The sequence below is a fragment of the Antennarius striatus genome, chromosome 3 (assembly GCF_040054535.1).
Source record: "Antennarius striatus isolate MH-2024 chromosome 3, ASM4005453v1, whole genome shotgun sequence".
Lineage (NCBI taxonomy): Eukaryota > Metazoa > Chordata > Actinopteri > Lophiiformes > Antennariidae > Antennarius > Antennarius striatus.
Window position 1 is genome coordinate 22,848,598 of NC_090778.1, and position 22,193 is coordinate 22,870,790.

Below are 22,193 nucleotides of genomic sequence, written 5' to 3' on the forward strand. Positions count from 1 at the left end.
TGGTTAAGCGCTGATATCAAGAGTCTGGGTTTATTGCTTCCACATAAGCACTGACTTTCTCGATGCAGAAAAGAAGTGCATTTACAGGAGTAATCATATTTTCTCTTTTAAAAAAAAATAAAAAAATTAGTGGCCTGTTAAGAGGAAGTGGTTGCGTGTCATATGACCTGCCTGAGGAGGGAGACTTATGAGGCTGATTTCATATCCTGTGGTGACAGGATTCAAGTTACACACTCGTAGAAGGAAGTCCTGAGGGTTTCGCAGAGCTTCATTTCTGCAGAAAATCACAAACATATCCAAACATATACTCTCTGCAGTACATCCATCCATTCATCCATCATCTACCGCTTATCCGGGGCTGGGTCGTGGGGGCAACAGTCTCAGCAGTCTCTACAGTACATGTGCTTTGAAAATCAATGGTGATGTCACACAAACATCCAGCACACAAAATTAAGAGTTTGATTGTATTTTTATTGAGACAAGCACACAAGCATGAAATGAACATCTTAACTTTAAAATTCACCATGACCACGACATTTTGCTTAGATTGCGGTGTTAAAAGAGTCAGTTTCCTCTCTAGTTCCCATGGTAACAACACAGTTGAATAATGTGGTTATATTGCGTCACGCTAACCGTGCACAAACTACCCACTGAGGCACCCCAGCGCCTACCAAAACCAAACCATCACCTAAACTGCTCTGAGCTTCACAGGGTCCTTTACAGCCTTATATCACCTGAAAGTCAGCATACCACTACAGATAATGAGGTTACTATTCAAGTTCTTGACAATGATGAAAAATGAGAGAATGAAAGGCTATGCATAGGAACTTGTATTTATGAGACAGACCAGAAATGTTCTGCCTTAAACCACTTGAAACTCTCTGCCACTTTTGGAATTGTATTAAAACTCTGTGATGCCCCACGGAGTAGCAAAGAGTCGAGGGTGGACGACTTGACATGAATTTAACAAATGATTAAAAGAGAAGTGCACGTGTTCACAGCTGACTGACAGCCATGCGTAGCAGCAGAGCTGCAGTCAGCAGGAGGGGGCTGGAGGCCAGGGCCCCTGCACTATTGTGGCGGTGTTCCCCGTAGCTGTGGCTCCTATGGGGCCCATTGCAGTCGTCACCAAAACAACATTCCATCTTGGCTCCGGAGCTGCTGCCCTGAGCCTTGTTGCAGAAGCCCCTGTATGTGCATGACTTCATCACGGTGTCTGGAAATGACAGGAATTGAGAGAAACTTTTTTGGAATGATTAAAGTCAATAAATTAATTTAGTGACGCTGGGAACCCAGTGAACTCCCCAAACGGCCTCTCAGCACATCTTGATGCACTCAAATGGGTGTATGGAGCTTTGTGGTTCTGGGAGATGAGGATGGGCCAGTCCCATGACCACACAAGTACGTGGAGAGAAAGTTCTAATTTCTGTGATATATCTTCCATAAGATCTTTCCTTCATCAGTGGAAACTGTAAATGCAGACTCATGCAAGCAGCTGATCTTCAGCGTGACCTCTGGTGAGGCTTGTTGCAGTGCTAGATTCAAAAGAATACAAATTTGACATGTTTTCCTGAATGCATTTACTCACTGGGTCCTGTGATGGTGGAGCAGGCATCAGCATACTGTGGACAGGGGGTGGAGCCTTGTTGGTTGCAGTCTTCCTCATTGGATGCCACACATGTGTGACATTTGAGGGCGTGGCCTTCACAGACAGAACAAGACAGTGCGTCTGATTTAAGACTAAGCATGCAGATACACAGATTTATAGTTCATTCACCCCATTATGTCTACATACACACTTGCTGTTAGACTGAATACATGTCTTGGATCATTTTTTCCACAGAATTAAAGCTATTTATGTACCAACAACTTGTTCAGCTGTATTTTTCCACTGTGACATTCTAGCGCAAATTAAGTTGACAACTGCATCCTTGAAATCTTGTACGTCCACCCATGGAAGATATATATCAGACAATGAATTTTCCGCAAAGGTCTGCCATAAAACCAGAAAATTCCCAGATCATCTGAGTGGCAGTGTTTTTCTGTAAATCTACTAGCAGCTAATCGACTAAATCGGCCCCCAAACCAGTGATCTTATCAGGGCAACAGGGAACTTACTGTGGCAGAAGAGACAGACAAGCAGCAGCAGAGCAAGAGCAGTCTTCATGATGGTCGGGTGACAGGTCCAGGTCCAGAGAAAGAATGGATGAGCTTAGAGGAGACTTCGATAAAGGGGACACCAGGCGTTGAGGGACAGGAAGGGGTTTAGGAATGCAAAGGTGTCCGAAGGCATTAAAGTTTTATCTCTGTAATCTGCATCTATGCTGCACAGCCAGCAACCACAGGACTTAGCAAGCAAGCTTTCACTAGGAGGTCGAGTTGATTCTAGAATGTTTTCAGTCAACGACAGCTTTTGAAGGGAGAATGGAGAATAAAGGTGTAAAAAAAAAAGGTCATAGTTATTAATTACCCCATCTGTTGAAAACTATGATTAAAATTTCAAACTGTGCGTCATTACAGTTTGAAGGCCAACAAAAACATGAAAATGAAACACACACACGAACAGTCATAGTAATGCAAGTGAAAAAATTAAGACACAACAAAATCTTGTATTGTATTACTATATTTATGGTTGTTCGGATAAATGCACCTCTCGTACACTCAGTCATTAGTGTGTTAACCCAAATGGGACATTTCCATTTCTAATTTACAAATACAAACAATAATCAAAGGAAGGAGATAAAGTGGCAAAACAATGTTAGTTCTTAAATAACAAGAAAACATCACAAATAAAAAACAGTTGTGGCACATTAGTGGATTTATGTCATTTGGACTTACATCTTATTAATGAGGCTGAGTGTCATTTTCTGTAGTGTCTAACTCTATATAACCCAAGTTTTGAAAAAATTTAGATTTTTTTGTCCTGTGTAAGTTGCAAAATTTCAAACTGTATTCTGTTAAGGCACATAGTTATCAATAGCCTTAAAAACAGCAATGCTGCTGAGAAAGAAGAAAAGAGCATTGAATTATTTTTTAGAGTAGCATCATTGGCATCAGATACCTCGTTGCTAGGTCACAGCCATAACTAAAACAGGGTGCCTGACAAAAATAGTTTTATTGATGGGCTAAGAAAACAATGTGCATTGTGAAAAACAGTAAACTATGAGTATAAACATGCAAACAGATATCTGTTGTAAACACACACCTTTATCACACGTAAGCAACAAAACCTCTAACTGAGACATTGATTGTGCCCAGAGGTAAATGTGATAATTGGTACAATATTTCTGACATCCTGGAGAATGTCCTTATCTTTTTTTCACATAAATAATTCTATTCAAGCTGATTTCTTAACACAGCATATTGAAAGGAACACGGTGGAGTGAACTTAGTTCTCTGTTTAAAGCCTTGTTGAATTGGAAGGGTACACGATTACAGGAAAGTCTGTGATTGTCAGGTTATAATTCACTGTGACTTATTCCGTGCATCATAGCGTCAAGCGGGTAAAGGAAATGAATCATACGCAGCTTCAGTTTCACTGATGTGGTCCTGATTCACTGTGATTTCAGTATCGTTCCTGAACAAACCAAAGCTTCTGAGGATTCTGTATTTCCTCGAATAATCCAAATCCTTTCGTCCAGCTCTTGTGCAGCTTGACTTTAACCCTGACCTCATTCTGCTCCACAAAAAAACCCCTGAGCTTTCTTTCAGATTAAATCCATATTTACTTCATAGAAAAATACACTTTATGGTCTGTTGCTTTAATATAAAACAATCTTTGTAAAGCCCATTGAATTACCATATGGGTTAATATAACTTTAAAGCAACCCAAGCCTGCATGATGTCATCCAGGTAGAGGAGATATTGGGAATTTAGTTGTCAAGTTTGTGGAACTTTAAGTGGAGTTTTTGTTCACTGGCATGATGCACGAAAGCTTAATAAGCCTTAAAGTGGTTAAAAATGTATGATACATAACAGACTTAACACGAAGAACAACCAGTGTACAGACTCTTCACTTACAAGGAGTGCAACTGTAGTATAGAGGAAATTGCTTTAGGTATCCGTACATAAGCGGTCTCTGTGAAGCAGAACTGGAGGGTATGAGGATCGCTTCTCCTCTGAGAACATGCGCAGGGCGTCACTGTGAGGCAGGAACAGGAGGACGGAAGTTGCAGATTCCCAGAGAGAGGCACTCAGTCTACTTTTCCCATTTTGGCAATCAGCTCATCACAGATCTTAGTGAGTTCATCAATCTCTTGACTCTGTGATAAAAACAGAAAGAAGAGCTACATTTAATGCATCTCTGTATCCTGAATGACAGCATGAATGTAGCTTAAACACAATATTTTTTTTCCCTCTCTGAGTATTCAAAGATACAAAGATGGTTGGTATGTCCTATTAGGTGTGTGTTGGTAACCTTCTGCTGCAGAGCTTGTTCCAGAGACTCATTCTTCATCTGCTCCTTCCTCAAGCTGGCCGTCAGCGCCATGTTCTCCGAGCTCGCCTTTGAACGCACCTGAGCAATCTCTTCATTGGCCCTGAAAAATTAATGCAATGACAGAAATGATAACTTATTTATCTATGATCATATTACAGCATTTTAAACTCATAAAAGTATTTATTTGGCATTAGCAAACTGAGGAGTGTTAGATTTCCTTTCAGTCTCTGCTTACTTGTCTAGTTTCTCCTCAGCATGCAGTTTAAGCGTCTGGTATCTCTGCTCTTCCTGCTTGACTCTGGCCAGATACTCCTGAGCACATTTCTTTAGCACCTCTTCATTCTGTTCAAGGAAACCAAGAACAAACCACATTATTTATCACATTTATCATTATTTATTCTTGTCTGGTAATATGAAAATGTGTATTTGATTCTTCAACAATGGTAGCTATTTAAGCCATTTCTTATTTATGAGCATTTTTCTATTAACTGGAGAGTTTTCACTCTCTAATCTTACTGAATTCTTGAAGTTGGACACAATTTCTCCTGGATGCTGCCCAATTAAAACACCACAGCTTCCTATTTTTACACGTACGAAAACTGTGTGGTAACAAGAGTTCAGGGTTATATTTCCCCCATGATCATCTAAATAAACCTGTGCCTGCCGCACTTCTGTTCCTAATCACACAGTTCCTTGTAAACATATTCTCATCTTAATCCTCTTACATCCCTCCAACTTGTGCCATGGCCAGCTAATCACTTCACCTCTTGAACCTGACACTTTCATTGAGAAGTAAACGTTTCCTGCAATCTCTTACTTTCTTAAAGCCCTCCAGGGTGCTCTTCATACTCTCATAACGCCGAAACATATCGGAGAGAGAGCGCTCCACGGAGTTCAAGTCCATCAGAGAGGCTTCTTTCTCCATTGTCATCGCATGCAAAGCCCTCTCGGAAGTGAGCTTGTTCTGCTGCTCGTCCTCTGCACAAACAAAAACATGACATTTGTTTAGTGGTGCATAAAAGAGAAACATTTGAAAACAAAGTAAAATGTGTTTTGTGGCTTTCTCATCAAATGAACTGCACAGTCAAAAGAAAGTTGTGTGTTGTCTATCTCTACCTTTGATAACCAAGTTCAAAAGTGGTTTACATCTTCTAACATTTTGACTCACCGATCATTTGAGCAATTGTCTTCTCATATTCTGCAACGACCTTCCTGTTGTAAGATAAAACATGATGATAGGTTTTACTAAGAGGATGACACTTAAAACCTAACATTTTAATACAGTATAAACCTCAAAATCATTTCAAACAAGACTTGGTAATTTTGTGGATTTAAGAGCATCTTATACAGAACAAAATTTTCTTTTGTATAACTTCATCTAAAACATCACATGACCACTATCACTGATGCTAATTTCTCCATGACTGCGGAGTAAAGTGAATAGAGCTTCATATTCTAACCTCATCTCATCGACTTCTTGTTTGCTTTCCTCAAACTTTCTCTTCCAGTCATTTGCTTCCACTTCTTTAGTGATGATCTGAAAAGAGATGTACACTGTGAGCTAAACTATAACACGAGTCAAAACAAGACGCAGTCAGAAGACGACATGTCAAGCTGGGTGAATGGGATGAAGAGCGTACCTCTTCTTTAATGAGGGTGAGAACAGCCTGCTTTTCTGCTTCACTGATACAGATGGAATCAAGTACTTGACTTCCTGTTTTCTCCATTTGACTTTCGCCTGACTTGTTCTTAGGTTTGAACGAGTCCTCGTACTGCTGAGGGCAGAAAGAAATCAGTTATTTCATTCAAGTGCTCTCATGTTTTATAGGGTATTTATGACAAAAACACATTTTACCAGTGGTGTCCTTTTCTCGTCACAGGTCGATTATTTGTGACCTCAAATATTTTTATGCATTCTTGCATAAATAATCACTTCAATGCAACCCATACTTCTTTTGAAATTATATATAAAATATACAAAAAGGTGCCAAATACATGTATCCCTGTGCAGCAAATTATTCCTGTACAGCCAATATGAGACTATTTATCACAAGAAACCAATCAGCAAGAGAAAGACAAAACCATTAAAAAAAATTGTAATAAAATGGATTCATGGGTTTTTGGTTTTCCAGCCATGAGACATAACACCATGGCAACCAAATCCACTTGAATACTTTAGTCTTAGTAAAATAAACAAAACGAGAGACAGACCGAGACAGACCACAATACTGAAACAAGAGTATTTTTGTAAAGCTCTTACTTGCTATTTTTTATTTGTATTTCACATCTGCCGACTCTCCTTCTCTTTGCCCCCACTCATACTTTTTTTTTTTCAATCTAACAACTATAAACCCCTGTTCTTCTCCCCCCCTGCTTCTCCTCTCTCATACTGTCCTTCTCTGGATTATGACGGCCATATGTTAATCTCCTGAATGATAAATCTAAATCCATCTGTCATCTGAGTACATGAAAATAGAGGCGGACAATAAGAATCTCCTGCAATCCTACAGTACACTGCCGTCAGTATACAGTCCATCATTCTGCACATTAACATATGCAAGAGGCTCTAAACACAAAACACATCAGTCTTTAATGTCTTTAACTCACAGGAAACTAAGAGCGGTGTGCATTTCTAATGTAAATATCCAACTCTCAAATGAAAATGAAGGTGACCAGAATAGTGATAGATTAAATGTAATGATGCAATGGTCTTGTTTTGTTCTTACTGGGCCTGAGGGTGACTCCTTCAACCAATAAGAGTGCTTTGTCCCACCTAGTGGTTAGTTAATAGAATGTCACCATGGCGGATTAAAGGGACAGTAAAGTCAAAATGAACCAGGTCTGTATATGAAGTACATAAATAAAATTTAAAAAAAAGGCTTGGTGGTGGATGATGATGACTGTGTATGGGAGTGTAAACAGGGTTATGGACAAGACTGGTCAATCATGATATTCACTTACTATAGCACAGCAGTGTGAATCTTCAGGTTCAGACGTCACTTGACAAACTGGACCTAGAAGAAAGCGATACGCACATCAACTAGAGGGAAGAACGCCTCCACAAAGCCCATTTTGACTAAAACCATACTTTATGATACTTTAATGTCACCCAATGCCCTGACCCAGGAAAGCTGCAACTAATGTTTGGACTCAAAAAAGCCAGATTTGGATCTAATTTTCACCTAAATAAGACTAATCACATAAAATCCAATGAAATGAATTTTAAAATCAGGATTATGAAGCTGAGCTAGATTCAGCTGCGCGGATTGAAGAACCTGACCCTAAAATCTTAAGTTTTCCCCGTCTACACTTTTATTTTGGTTGGGCCTTTATTATTTTTCATGATATTAGATTTATGGGTTTCTTTTTTTCTCATCTTGAAATGGATAAGATTTGTAATGCACTGTAAAATCACTATAAAACAAATCTAAATAAAGGTTCTTCAAAATTTAATCAACCAGACTGAACAATCAAAGGCTCTAGATTTAACATACTGTAAAGCCTTTTTCAGTTTAATATGCTTGAAAAAACTTACATTTGCATTATTCATGGAATCTAAACTGCTTTTAAATCTGTTTTATTTCTGATCAAGAAACCACTCGATTACAATGTAATAACTGAAAAAGTTGGTTTGAAACCACTGGCAGTTTGTGTTTCCTTTCATTATGACACGCAATGAGCCTAAATGACTTGTTCAGATAGTGGTTGCAGTATTTTAAGCATCAAAGCACTTCCTCTGAATGACTAATACCTGCTTGTGCTTTCTGTTCATACTGCAGGGCTACAGTAACTTTGAGAGGTGCTTGTTTTTCAGGGAAGCCCATTTAGTCTTCACCTTTACGGTAAAACAATCTCCTCTTCAGGACCAATATGTCCAAAGGCAGATCAACGCCAGTAGGGCATTGATCTGCCAAAATGTCACACAGCCAAAATGTCATTCGACCCAAAAAGCTAACTGGAAAAATTATGGCATTTAGAACTATATATTTTACAACGTAGTACAATGAGGTGTTGAGTTAATAATTAATGATTTAGCTGGTAAAGCAAATATAAATTTGGTCTCTAGTATTGATCGAGAACACGCTGTCTAATTTTTAACACATTGCTTTCTTATCTCTGTACAGTGTCCTGATTGAGTTGTTCACTGTTGTACCATTGTGGACTGTGGCTGGATGGCTATCTAACATGAACACACACACACACACAACAGTAAAATCAATCACCACTGATTGATTTAACTCACTGCCGTCGTCCTTGTCTGGTTTGACACCAACGCTGTTTGCCAGTTTCTCCTCATCTGTGGCGTGGTCTCCAGGGTGGTCGTCCTATGAGAGCAACAAACTGAATCACCCACGATGACCGTGTGAAACCTTTTTGAGTACACACTTCCACGTGAACCAGGAGGTAAACAAGACCATTGTCACTGCTTACCTTTCCACATGAGTCCACAAGCATCGGCTTGACTTTACAGGAGCTCCTGAAAAAGAAAGTATCATCAGTGTCAACAGTAACCAGATAGATATCTCTGTACATCTGTACTTGTGAACTTGTGATAAAACTCCTTCAAACCAGAACTCATTGTTCTGCTCTGTATGTGTGCTGAATTCTCAAGTTCAGCCAAATGAGTTGAATTACAATGAAGAAAAGGCAGATTAAAGTTGGAAACTGTTGCCAAACTTAAACAAGATGGTCTTTATTTAATGGCCTTTAATGGTCTATGGTTTTTATTTAATGTAAACAACACTTTCCAAGTAGCAAATATTTGTTCTAACAAAATGAGAGATGGTTGGTTGAGCATTATTCTCACGTGTTATAATTTAAAGCTGAAATGAAACATGTCACAAGAGGGCAGCGTTTGACATTTGTCATTCACTTTTTACGGCTTTCATTTTATGTCAAAGAAAAAATGATCAGCACAAGCATAATAATGTAATCAAATCAAGACAAATCTAGATAAACACAGTATGAAAAGTGGAGAGAAATTAATAGATGTATAAAGGAGAAAAATACACAGTAGAACACAGTTGGTCAAAGTGGTACGGATTCAGGTTCGCTGGGCACAATGGTGAGCATTCACTAAAATTCTCAACAGCAAGTGAAAAGAGAGCAGCATTTGTTCAGCCTGATGATCAGTGAGTTATAATAGTTCAGTCACTGGCTGATGACTCAAGAGGACTGGCCTGTGGGGGTATTAGTTGTCTAATGTTTTACTCACGTGATAATCTTGCTGTTGTTCTCACAGATTAGTTTTGTGTTCGACACCACAGTGTCAGAGTTCATGTTGCCATTGAGCAGGTCAGGGTCCACGTACATGCCACCAATGGGGCTCAAGTTTAAGTCCAGGTTGGAGTCGCTCATCACAGGAGCTTCATCGTCCACTTCTGAAGGATCGGGTTTGTTTAGAGGGGAGAGAACAGACAGGGAGGGGGGCCGGAGGGCTTGAGGCTGTGGGAGAGCGGCGGGTCTATGCTTGCTGCCGAGGGTCACGTTGAGGTTCTTGTTCAAACTTAAGCTGCTGTCATTGGCTGAAGAGCCAACGAGGTTGTTCAGGGAATCAACCTCTGAAACTGAAGCCACATCCTGGTTTAAGTTCTTGTTTGTTGTATCAGGAAAAACTATGGAAAAAAATAGAAAAATGTTCACGTTAAAATTGTATATAGTTTCATAAAAAACCTCTCAAGAACAGAAAATCACAGTTTCACAATTGTTAAAAAAAGAAGAAGTAAAAGTTACATTAAACTTCAGACAACATATTAGTAAAGAAAACAGGAATAGAAATGAGAAACTCAGTAGATCACACATCTCCACCAAGATCCACAGGTCCTTTCTCACAAATTCATACCCTTTATATGTATGATTAACCCAGCCTAATAACATATATTAATAGGCATTAAAACTGGTTGACTTTACCAACTGTGTGTTTGGTCTTTATTGCATTTTAAGCACATAAACACTACAAATGAATGGGAAAGGAACTATATCCATCAAACCCAATAATGGAATATCATAGAAAATATTACACTGTATGTCAGACTGACATTAAACATACTCTGAAATTACCAATGCAAACTGCATCATAATAATACTGAATAACATATTTATAATTGGAGAAGGAGAAAAAAAATCTTAGTCTTTGATCATATTAATTTATGATCCATAATAATTAATAACCAAAAATTACAAGCGTTTTCAGATAGCTTCTTGCAGCTGAGCTAAAGCTTCAGAAACACAGTCTTTTCTTATACTGAGTCTTTAAAGAAAAAGAACAAACACTGATCAGTAAATCTCTCAGATGACTGATCCTGATGTCATTGAAAGCGAAATCGATTCTGAATATGGGCAGAAACATCTGCGACAGACAAGATAATTGATGTCACAGGAAGGATTTCTCTGACGTTTAACCCATGACTCGCTTCATTTTGAAACAATCTCTAAAGACAATACAGTATTTTACTAATTTTTGAAATGGTGTCACAAACCTTCCACACTGTCATTTTTAAATTTGTTTAAGAAGCCCGGACAGTGAAATAAATACAGTAAAATAAGCTGATAAAAACATGAACTATTTTATTTGAGGTAAAAGGAGAAGGGCATTCCTATTGAGTGAATTTAAGTAGATACCTTATGATTTCACCTGTCAATGAGGGAATTAAACCTGAAGTGATGACTTGTCCCTTCTCCTGTTGCAACACTTAAATGGCCACTTGTTTCCTTGACCAACACTTCACATCCTGTGTCCTCACATATCTGTTTACAGTGAGCCAACAGGCAAAGCAACAGGCTGCTCTATGGTGAGTCACGCCGCTGCTCAAACACAAGTCTTTCTGTTGCTGAAAATTACATCCACACAAACTGAAAATCAGACACAACTACACAGAATAACACAACAGAAAAAAAGCTCTCCTTTATTTTCCTTAACTGGAATGAAAACATGACCAAAGTCACCATCACCTTGATGGATTAACAGCTTGTTAAGTAGTTAGAAATAAACTGTGATAATCTCTGTCTTTTTACTTCATATGTTAAACTAAAAATTAACAAATTTATTTAAGCGTCTGCTTTAAACGTAAGTACTTTAATCCCACACATTTCCTCTGGAGATGGAGAACAGATGTAGAGAGGAACCACACCCAGTTATGCAGACTACACCCCACCATGTGGCCTAGCAACAAAAACAACATCAGGATTTATTAGTTCAACAACTGGATGAAAAAAGAGGCAGAAGGGGATAGAGAGGAAAATAAGACTGACAAAGATAAAGCACGATGGATAATTAACTAATTATGGTTACAGTTATAGCTCAGCATAACATAGGTAATGTTATTAGCCAAAAACTTGATTCAATACTTACGATATCCGTCTCTAGCAAAGTGTCACACGTGTTCCAATAAAAAATATTTAACGTCAACATGCCAAGCCATCCAAGACATGCCGAACAATTTCATTTTAATACTGGTAAAATATTGAAATCAGTTGTTCATGAAAACAGATTGGAGGAGGAGAAAACATCAGAGATATAATAGCATTAGTTTAATGTCAGAACCCCCCCCCCCAACACACACACAGACAAATACACACACATTAATGATTGATGGTAATGTTTGGTGATCATTTGCGGGTGTAAGCAGGGCAGTGGGAGGGGTGAGGAGGGGGCTGTGCCAGATTTAAAAAGTGCATTCATCTGTGACCCACTATTACTAATGATCAAGCAATCTGTGCCAAAATAGAAGAAGCTTACTCATACGTATTTTCATTTTACATTTGCAGTGTCAGTACAGATGACAGGAAAATTATCTAAGAACTGTGTGATTATCAACAACAGGCAAGTCGAGATTTGCTCGACATAAACTCTTAATGTCAAGTGTAATTATTACGGTAACCTGTCAAGACAAAGTTATTGAAGTTGTTCCTGTTAATACAATTTTTTGTTAATTATATATCTAAGAAAAATAGTTCAATTCCCAAAATATTAAAAGGCAACTCTCCAGCACATGGAAGGTGTGTTTATAATGTTTTGTGAGAGTTATGGCCCAAAAACGCTCACCTGAGACAAATCCCAGTCATACAATGAGTCTAAAGTCAATTCCCACAAAAAAAGAGACACCACTTCAGTACTTTGTTGTGTGTGAAAGAAGATAAGGCAAATAAGCCTAAAAAAATCAGCATGAGTTTTGTAACTGAAATGAACCAATTATAAAGAGTACAGAGCGCTGGTTTCAACTGAATCATCTCACCTGGGCAGTTCGAGATGTTCACTTGGTCCAGCAGCGTCACAAGACCTGGAGACTCTGCCTCTGGAGTCTCAAATGTCCCCTCCGAGTCTGAACTATGGAGAGAAGGAAAGACACAGATTCATTCACAACTAAAAGTAAAAAAACCAAGAGCCAGAGAGAGAGAGGTTAGAGCTCAAGTGTTTGCCAAGTTATTTCCAGATTTAAAGCTATGAGGATGCTTGTCACACAGCCATCAGCTGTCTTAGAGAACAGAGAGACTTTAAGATTTAAAGGCTGTGATCATCAACAATTTTAAGCACAAAAAAGGGAAGAAGCTCTTTTTGCAGCATTAAAGTGACTTCAACACAAGAACATTGGCTTTCCAATATGAATCTTTCATTTTCTTGAAGTGACAGAAAAACAATAGATCTCAGAGTTCTCCAAATAAACGAGCAGCTTTATTTTAAAGGAAGAGGAAGGGTGAAAAGAGGAAGTGAAGTCCTGAAAGGCCACCTGCATCCTCATTAAGGACATGCACACACAGAACACACAGTCTTTTGGTCTGCTGTGTCAGCTGCCTAGAGGAACAGCCCAAAGTTCCAAACAGTGGAGGCAAAAAGAAAAGGGGAGACGAGGGAGGAAGGGAGTGTAAGAGTCTCTGTGGTTTGCCAGCCTTTGGAACACACATCAAAAAGTCCATACACTCGTGAAAAATAGCACACAAAAAAAGTAACCTAATGCTGCCAGCACCCAAACACACTCCATCTCTGAAAGAAGTCCACACAAACACATTCACACATGCTGGGCTCTATACAAACACTACCATCCAGGGCTAATCCTCAAATACATAACCCACCCCCTCCCCTTCACAGACGTGACACACACACACACACACACACACACACACACACACACACACACACACACACACACACACACACACACACACACACACACACACACACACACACACACACACACACACACACACACACACACACACACACACACACACACACACACACACACACACATACACACACACACACACACACACACACAGGATGACGTTCCAGTGATGGCCTCAACGGCTGCAATCTTGTGTGGTTACTTAGAAACTAGAAATGGACAGAAAAAGAATCAAAAGCTCTAGAAACAGCCCTTTATCCCTTCCCCCACTTTTCAGCAACTGTTCCCAAACAGCCCTCACACACACACACACGCACGTGCACGCACGCACACGCACATACACGCACACACACAAACACACACCCACTCTCCTCAGAGTTTACTGTCTCGTAAAGAAACAGGATGCTGCACACAAAACTGGGAGACAGAAGCTTGAGTTCCTGTATTTTGACTAAGATTCTCTTTTTAGCCAGTGACAATATGACCTGACTTCTGGGATCCAAAAGAAAGAATCAGATTAAACCAAAGAATCAGTCAGTTTGTCTGACTTTGTCTACACTTCTACCACCTGTCAGTATTACTCAGGGGAAATTGCAGTCATCATACAAACTACCACACATATACACAATCAATCTAGTGTGAATTAAAATGAATAACATACAGAAAATCACTCTCATGTCCAGCTAATCTTGTTTTGATTTCTCACACATATTCTCCAGTAAAAGCTGCCATTCTCTCCTTATATGTATTCCCTCACTCTACCACCATAGACACACACACACACACACACACACACACACACACACACACACTGGTCGACTTGCTCTCTTACTTGTCTCCATCATTCTGGGATCGGGGCTGCCCCTCGTTCCCAGAGGCCCCCGTCACTGCTGACCATGTCCATTTGGCCCACTGCACTGGAGACAGCCAGGACATCTCTGCACCACGCCGAGTCTCACACCTTCTGCCACCTCTGATGTAACAATCAACTTCTCCTGACAATCAGATTTGGAGATCACCCGTAGTTCCTTCTTGAAACCAAAAAAGCAGGGTCTCCAGAAAACCCCTTCTGTCGTCTCTTCTTCTCTCCGTCCTGATGTCAGTTTCGGTCTTTTTACTTGCTGTGTGATTTCTTCACTTCCTCCCCTTGGTGAGCCAAGCTCAGTTCTCCCACCCTGCTCCTTTCTGTTGTTAACGCTTTGCGAGGGGGAAACGTGTCTCACGCTGCTGCCGTTGCTCTCGACAGCACTGACTCACATAACACAGATTACTGGAGCATCAGTAGTCACTCCTTTCCCTGCTCCCCTCCCCTCTTGTCCCCCTCCCCGTCCGCTAGAGAGATCAGCTGGCTAACGTCAGCTCACTCTGCTCTCATGATTTTTCTTCTCCTCTCCATGATTCTTTTGAGGTTTGTTGACTGTGGGAGAGGAGAGGCGGTGACTCCTGTTTCATTAGTGGAAGTCTGGATTTTATGGGACAGACGCACCGCCATGAGAAGAAAAGAAAGCAGAAGAGGAAAGGGAGGAAATGATTATGCAAGCCGTAAATTTAAAAACAAGAGACAAATGAGAGTCAGGAGATGATTTTGGATCAGAACTCATTGTGCATCTTGACCTCAACTCATTACATTCCCTTCTAAGTGAGACAAGGCAATCAGAGACTGCAACATCCCGTGACACCCCTGAATTCAACATTTTACCCTGACCTACGCATTTTTGTGCCTCTGGCTTCCTGAAAATGTTGTTTTTTGTTTTGTGATTATATCTCTTCAGGTTAAAGATGTGTGCCTAAAAAAGGTATAAAAGTGAAAAACTGACATTGACCTCGTTTTTGAAGGTCAAGGTTGTGATCTCATTTTCATTCCCTCTGCCACCCTAGTAACGTGCATTTTCTTTCATCTTTCTATCTGCAACGGTTGTGAAGATATTTGGTGGATGGACGGACGAACACATAATCATTGACAAGTGCAATACATCACCTCTTCGCTGGATGTAACTACACCTTCCATAATTCCATAAACCTATAAAATAAATTTTTTTTATTTTTTTTTAATTTTATATACTGGTTTGATCCCCGAAGGGAAATTAAGAAAGAAAGCACACTCTAGCTACTGATTACAAACGCATGCATACATATTTTGTGAGTACAGGCCCCTGTATCACACACACACACAAAGGGGCCTGTAGGCATGCAGGGGAGGTAGAGTGGCAGGCAGCTCCTTCTTGGTGCGCCTCAAATGAGCAATTTGTAAAGGGGACGGCACCTTGCTCAAGGGTGCCTCGGCAGTGCTCCGGAGATGAGCTGACACCTCCCACTGTTAGCTCACCTCCGGGTATTTTTGGGGGGGCGGGAGCGGGAATCGAACCGCCGATCTTAAATCATAGGACGACCCGCTCTACCGCCCGCTTTACCACTGAGCCACTGCCGCCCCAAATTGCAGTAACACCCTTATTATCTACATTTTCGACAACTTTCTACCACTGCAGTGGTGTAGATTTGAAAGAAGCATTGCCTCATTTCCTTTCATGAGACTGAAGACATATTTAGAGTACATCTCCTGTAATGCGACACATTGGCATGTCTAGACAAACCATAGTGAGTTTAAAACGTAATCTTAATTATTAATAGTTTGTTTACTTGGCAGTTCCCATTATGATGCAAAGCTCTGCCAAAAAAAAGGCACTCAGTCCTATTGTCAGAGGATAAATAAAGGAAAACATACAAAATCAGAAAGAGTCCTAGACTCTACATGTTCACAGATAAATAACATCTAGCTGGAAATATGCTCCATAAATTGCAACAAACCCTAGAAAGTTCTTACTGTTCAGTCACAATACCTGGGCCAGATAAACTAATCAATACAGCAAAAATAAACTCAAGAATGGTGGTACAAATGATTGAATTTCATTTAGATGAAAGCTCTGCGACACTGTTGCTCCCACACACTCTCACCAACTCGATGATGGGTTATGTAAGTCCAAGCTTTCACGCAAACACCTCTCTCTCTTTCTCTCTCTCAAACATGCAGCCAGACCTGATGCAGAAAACACAGACTGTCACTAAATTCACAGAAGTATGATGTTTACGCCACAGTGAAATGGGAGAAAAGGGAAAGAAAAAAATTACAATATGAGACTTTTCCTGCGATTAGCTGTGTGAGATCGTCTTTCCTGTGGTTTAATGGTCACATGCAAAGAAGAGCCAAAGCTCCAGCAAGGTTCATTCTGGTTCCACAGAAGCAGGCGGGTTAATGGATGCATGCATGAGCTGATAACACTCAGGAATAATGTCACACACTAGTGAGCACAGTGACAGAGCAACTGTTCAATCTGTGTTAGCTGCACTGAAAAACATTAGATGCATAAAAAATGGAAAACCTCATTAAGGAAAAATGGGGAGTGACAAAAAGAGACCTTAAACCTGACACCCAAGGAAATTTACATGAAGCACGTTTTTTTTAGCAGGGCTGGAATCTGAAACATCTCTTGATGAACATTACTGACATTGTCTCCATTCCCCTTTTTTGTTAAGAAATTCTCATTCAAATTCCCATTGTCAGTCAGCTCAGCTGAGGGGATGAACCTGTCTGACTTGTAGAAAATATGATGTACTTAAAGCAAGAAAACCCTGACAGGAGCATTTTCAGACATGATGGGTTCAGTCATCCGTTGTTGCATAAACCGTTTACTCTCCTTCACCTTGACTTTGCAAACTCAACCCTGGACATACAGTACATGTCTTCATGCAGACTGAGAAATAACATGCAGAGAAATGAGTCACAGAAAAAGTGAAGCTTGAGAGAAAGAGGGGAAAAGAATTAAGTCTTATGTAATACCTCAAAGCCATAAATAGCACACAGTGAACAGTGGCAAACCCACACATAAAACATATCCATATGTGATCTGGAGCTGCAGCCTCACAGGCAGAGATCATCAATTACAATTTGACTGATAGCAGCATGTGTGGGTACGAGCTATGAATACATTAGCAATGACAAACATGTATGTGATCCACAACAGACGTCATGTGATACTGTGTGTTCCTGTGTGTGTGAGTGTGTGTGCGTGCGTGTGTGTGTATGTTTGTGTGAGTGACAGGGAATTAGAGAAGCTTCTCAACTTTCATAGGCTGTTCATGTCTCAATTTCCTTGCATGATGACAGAACAGAAGGTTGAACCACTAATATTTTGTTTGGAATCATTGCCCCTGACGTCAATCACAAGCTATCTTAAAAATGAATGAGTGGATTTACATTCAATTTACAGTTATTATTTTTAGACATACTGGTGGCATCTCTAAAAATAATGGCTGTTGGTCCGTCAGTCAGTCTGCTGGCTATTGATCTGGTCTGAAATTTATGCAGAAAGTAGTCACTCTTTTTTCACATCAGGTGCCTTCACCTAATTTACACCCATTACCCAAAGAAAAATAAATCACTTCTTTTATACTTATTAGTATTTTAATGTATATTTTTATCTTTCATGAATTAATTTTTTCTTTTGATACAAACCTTTGATATAAAGTTTTCATTACGATCAAACAAATCCCCTTTGACCAACTTTCAAGCAGTATATACATATACTGTACTGTATATATATACACATATACTGTGTATAGTCAGTCAGTCAGTCATCTTCAGATTACCACCGCTATATCCGCCGCAGCGGTTCCCGGGTAGCCGGAGCCTATCTCGGCAGCATAGGGCGTGAGGCGGGGGACACTCCGGGCACGACGCCAGTGCACCGCGGATACACTGTATATATTTATTTATATGCTGTTTATAATATATATACACATACATATAGACACATACAGTATATGCATACATACATACATACACAAATATACACACACACGGACACACAGACAGACTGACAGAGCGAGATCAGTGGATGCTGAGGTGCATAGTGTGAATAGGTTGCAAACTTTCTGCAGTCAGTCGCTACAGACCTCCAAACTTCACGTAGCCTTCAGATTAGCTCAAGAACAGCACGCAGAGAGCTTTTTGGAATAGGTTTCCATGGCCATGCAGCTGCATCCAAGACATACATCACCACTGGAGTCTAGAGCAGTGGGGACGTGTTGTCTGGAGTGATGAATCGCACTTCTCTATCTAGCAATTTGATGGACAAGTCTGGGTTTTTGTGTGTGTGTGTGTGTGTGTGTGTGTGTGTGTGTGTGTGTGTGTGTGTGTGTGTGTGTGTGTGTGTGTGTGTGTGTTAACTGTCAGAAAGTGTCCCAAAGGATGCATGTACATAAGCAACAAAATTCCCAGTCTGACAAATGGCTGTCTGGTTATATCACGTTTTATATTATCTACTGTAATCCAGAGTTACATCACATTGCTGCTCATGTGCTAATTGCATGATATGGCTCCATCTCCTGGTCAAAAACTGAACTCATATAAAATCCATATGTGGACTGTAGAGATCTTAAAATCAGAACTTGCAATGTTAAATTTACCTTTTACCCATTTGGCTTGGTAACACAATAATGGATACAAGGAAACCACTGACGGCTTTTAGAATTTAATATAATTATGCAATATACAGTTGCTGTGCTTTCAGCATATATGACACGGCAGTGCTGTTTATTGCCATGAATACTACGGCAATCTAGCCAGGTTGAAAGACAGCCACCCCTGTGACACTGAAAACGCTGACTTTGAGCTCAACACACCTCATTAACGTATAAATCCTGTTTTGTTTACACCAATTCAATGATTATATATATATATATATATATATATATATATATATATATATATATATATATATATATATATATATATATATATATATATATATATATATATATAATTCAATGAAAAGAACAAAAAGAAAGGAAGGTAAATGGAGTTGAGTGAAGAACTTGTGAGACGGAAAGGGAGAAACTCATGACGGGTCTGATGTCACGTTTTTAATACAAGAGAAGGAATTTTCGGGTTTGACAAGAACAGTTGGAAAACCGATGAGAAGTACTGTATATAATGTTACACTAAGAAATCATGTACGTAGATGCTGTGATAATGATGAAATAGTGACTGGTTTGAAAATAAACAATGGTAAATTTCCCAACAGTTATCATTACTTATTCAATCTACAACCTACTGAATCATTAAAACCTTATTTGATTACAATTCTGGAGAAAGTCAGTGAGAGAGAGCGAGAGCGAGAGAGTGAGAGAGAGAGAGAGAGAGAGAGAGAGAGAGAGAGAGAGAGAGAGAGAGAGAGAGAGAGAGAGAGAGAGAGAGAGAGAGAGAATATTCATGAGAAGTTAATGGTAATAATAATAACATAACCACTGCACAAACAAAATGTTCCTAACATTATTTGTGGTTTTCATCGTAACAGTTTTTTAATGTCCAACACACTTCAGTAATACCAAAAGACGACAGTTTTCATAATTATATTGTTTTCACATTTTTTCGTGTAGCATTCTTATTCTTACTCCTCATGATATTTACTGTTTTATTGATCAAAATTTGTCAGCTTCATCCTGTCCATGTCAAAGTAACAGAGATGAAACAGAGAGAGAGGGAGAGAACCTAGCAAGGAGGAAACACCCAGACTGATCAGAGCTGAAACACTCACTGCGTACTGCCCTTTAGGATGACTTAATTGACAGTGGCATGATAAAATAAAAAGAGGAAGACTGAGGGAACATGAACTATGGCAACGAGGGGGTCACCAGAGAGAAGTCATGTAGAGACACCAACTGAGCTTTTGTCTGCAGCTACTACAGGAACACAGAGTACAATTCTGACCAAATGGTGTAAGCACATTGTGCACACGTTTTAGATTTGATCACAAAGCCATATTGTTGATATTCTTTTAATTACACTTAGTGTGTAATTGAAACACTCATTTTTATAATTTATATTAATACTGTGCAAGTTAAGGTTTTCAAAACAGTGCAGACGTACACAACAAACACAGATCTTCAAATGTTCTGTATCCTACTGTGTGGTGTGTCTCTCTGAATGTTTTTTAGTCCTCACTGATCTGATTTCACATGGATGCAGCAAAAAATATTCCTTAAGCAGGTTAGCCTCTTCACAAAAGAGACTGTCTGAATACTCTGAGATTTTGGGGAGCAGGAAGTCTAGTTTACATCAAGGATTGTTCCAGGTAAGACATAACACAGATAATTAAGCCAACTTAAATTAGACCAGCAGCTGAAAGCTGGGATCCCACGGTACTATTTGGCTGGCTAGTTCTCCCTCAGGGAAGAACCCAACCCCCACCTGCCCTACAAATGGATTAGAATAGAGTTTGTTTATGTGATACATAAGATTTTAAGACCCAAATACCAAATAACATAGCATTTGCCCAGTGTCTTAGCTTCACAGCTGCAATTCCTAGTTTCCCTACCATCTCCTGAACAATTATTTCAGAACACTGTTGGACTGGTTCTCTTATTAACAAGCACTGTTCTCCATGAGTCACTGAGTAAACATCTAAAAATAGACTGAATTATGAATATTTGAATTGAGAGAAAATGTTCCATCTACAAAGAGCATCACCAGGATCAGCTGGGAGGACAAAGTGAAAGGGATTTTGTGGCTTGTGTTACAGAGGATTACACAAACAAGAAGAGGGCGCATGACGGTTGGCTAAGTGCTCTTTAGCTCTGACAAGAAATATTCCAGGACCATCTTCTCTTCCCTTCAATTTGGAATCGCTCCAGACAGCAGCAGCAGCAGTTCAAACATCACGCAGCACTCTAAATGAAACACACTAAGTGAACAGAGCAGGAACACAGTGTAACGGCTAAGACATAGGTAACATGAATAACATAAGACTTTAGGATGAGGATTACAGTGGAAAATAGAATAGCATCATTAGCTCTTCTACTGTTATCCCGACAGATGCTTCTGCTAAAATGTCAAAACCAATGAAAGGAAGGCTTTGACTCCGCCGTGATCTCACAAGCATGACTCAGTCAGCTCATGTACATTACATTAGCCTCTTTAATGTCATCAGCTGCACTACACGTCCTCTTTTCAATCTCTCCTTAGTTTGAATACCTAAATAGAATTCAAAACAGCTCTACAAGAGAGGCTATGTGCAATGCAGTACTGCTGAGATGATTTAGTATTAGTCCAACAGGGAAAGTCCTGGCTTTACAGCAAGCATCAAGCGCTCTCCATTGATCCTCAACTCCTTATTCCCTACTTCTGTTTGCCTTCCTTGATACTGATGCTCCACATCATCCACACAAGACAAAACAAACCTCAGGTGCCAAAGTGTAAAATTGATCTGTGGCTGACCTTAATCAACAGCATCCGCTCAGCTATCCGGATAACAAGTTTACCACGATGATCAAGAAATTGTGTACACAACAAACAGTGAATCATGCAGTCTTACATGCTGCTTTTCTTCCCAGGAGAGCCGACGGAGCCCTTCCTGTTTAGGCTGAGGGAGCCCCCCATGGCAACAGCGTCTATGTTTGTCTCAGGTTTATCCCAGATGTGCTGCTTGTCTCCTCCCAAGGTTCACTTCTGCCTCTCCTCCACACAGCCTGGTTTAACATACGAGTCCAGCACCACACCAGTTCTTATGACTGACTTATCATGTCAACCAGGCAGTCTCTCTTCTCTATGTCTGCCCTTTGTTGATGTACAGCCTAAA

At 39.8% G+C, this 22,193-nt stretch overlaps 2 protein-coding genes across 4 annotated transcripts; both read right to left on the reverse strand.

Moving 5' to 3' along the window:
• Positions 1-450: 450 nt before the first annotated feature.
• Positions 451-2,298, reverse strand: si:ch211-113d22.2 (uncharacterized). Its single transcript, XM_068311410.1, has 3 exons — positions 2,119-2,298; positions 1,589-1,702; positions 451-1,216 (listed from the first exon to the last, which is right to left on the reverse strand). The coding sequence occupies exons 1-3, from the start codon at positions 2,165-2,167 to the stop codon at positions 996-998; spliced, it is 384 nt and encodes a 127-aa protein (XP_068167511.1). The 5' UTR covers positions 2,168-2,298; the 3' UTR covers positions 451-995.
• Positions 2,299-2,607: 309 nt separating this feature from the next.
• Positions 2,608-22,176, reverse strand: LOC137593122 (transforming acidic coiled-coil-containing protein 1-like). Of its 3 annotated transcripts, none has more exons than XM_068311749.1 (13): positions 21,930-22,176; positions 12,673-12,764; positions 9,654-10,053; positions 8,870-8,915; positions 8,682-8,763; positions 7,400-7,452; positions 6,079-6,213; positions 5,899-5,975; positions 5,607-5,650; positions 5,256-5,416; positions 4,674-4,780; positions 4,418-4,538; positions 2,608-4,262 (listed from the first exon to the last, which is right to left on the reverse strand). In XM_068311749.1, exons 1-13 carry the CDS (start codon positions 21,992-21,994, stop codon positions 4,194-4,196), a joined length of 1,452 nt encoding a protein of 483 aa, XP_068167850.1. In that variant the 5' UTR covers positions 21,995-22,176; the 3' UTR covers positions 2,608-4,193. The 3 variants fall into 3 exon arrangements, with proteins under 3 accessions (XP_068167850.1, XP_068167849.1, XP_068167848.1); XM_068311748.1 differs by lacking the exon at positions 21,930-22,176 and adding an exon at positions 14,393-14,841 and having other exon boundaries at positions 6,079-6,210; XM_068311747.1 differs by lacking the exon at positions 21,930-22,176 and adding an exon at positions 14,393-14,841.
• Positions 22,177-22,193: the final 17 nt, after the last annotated feature.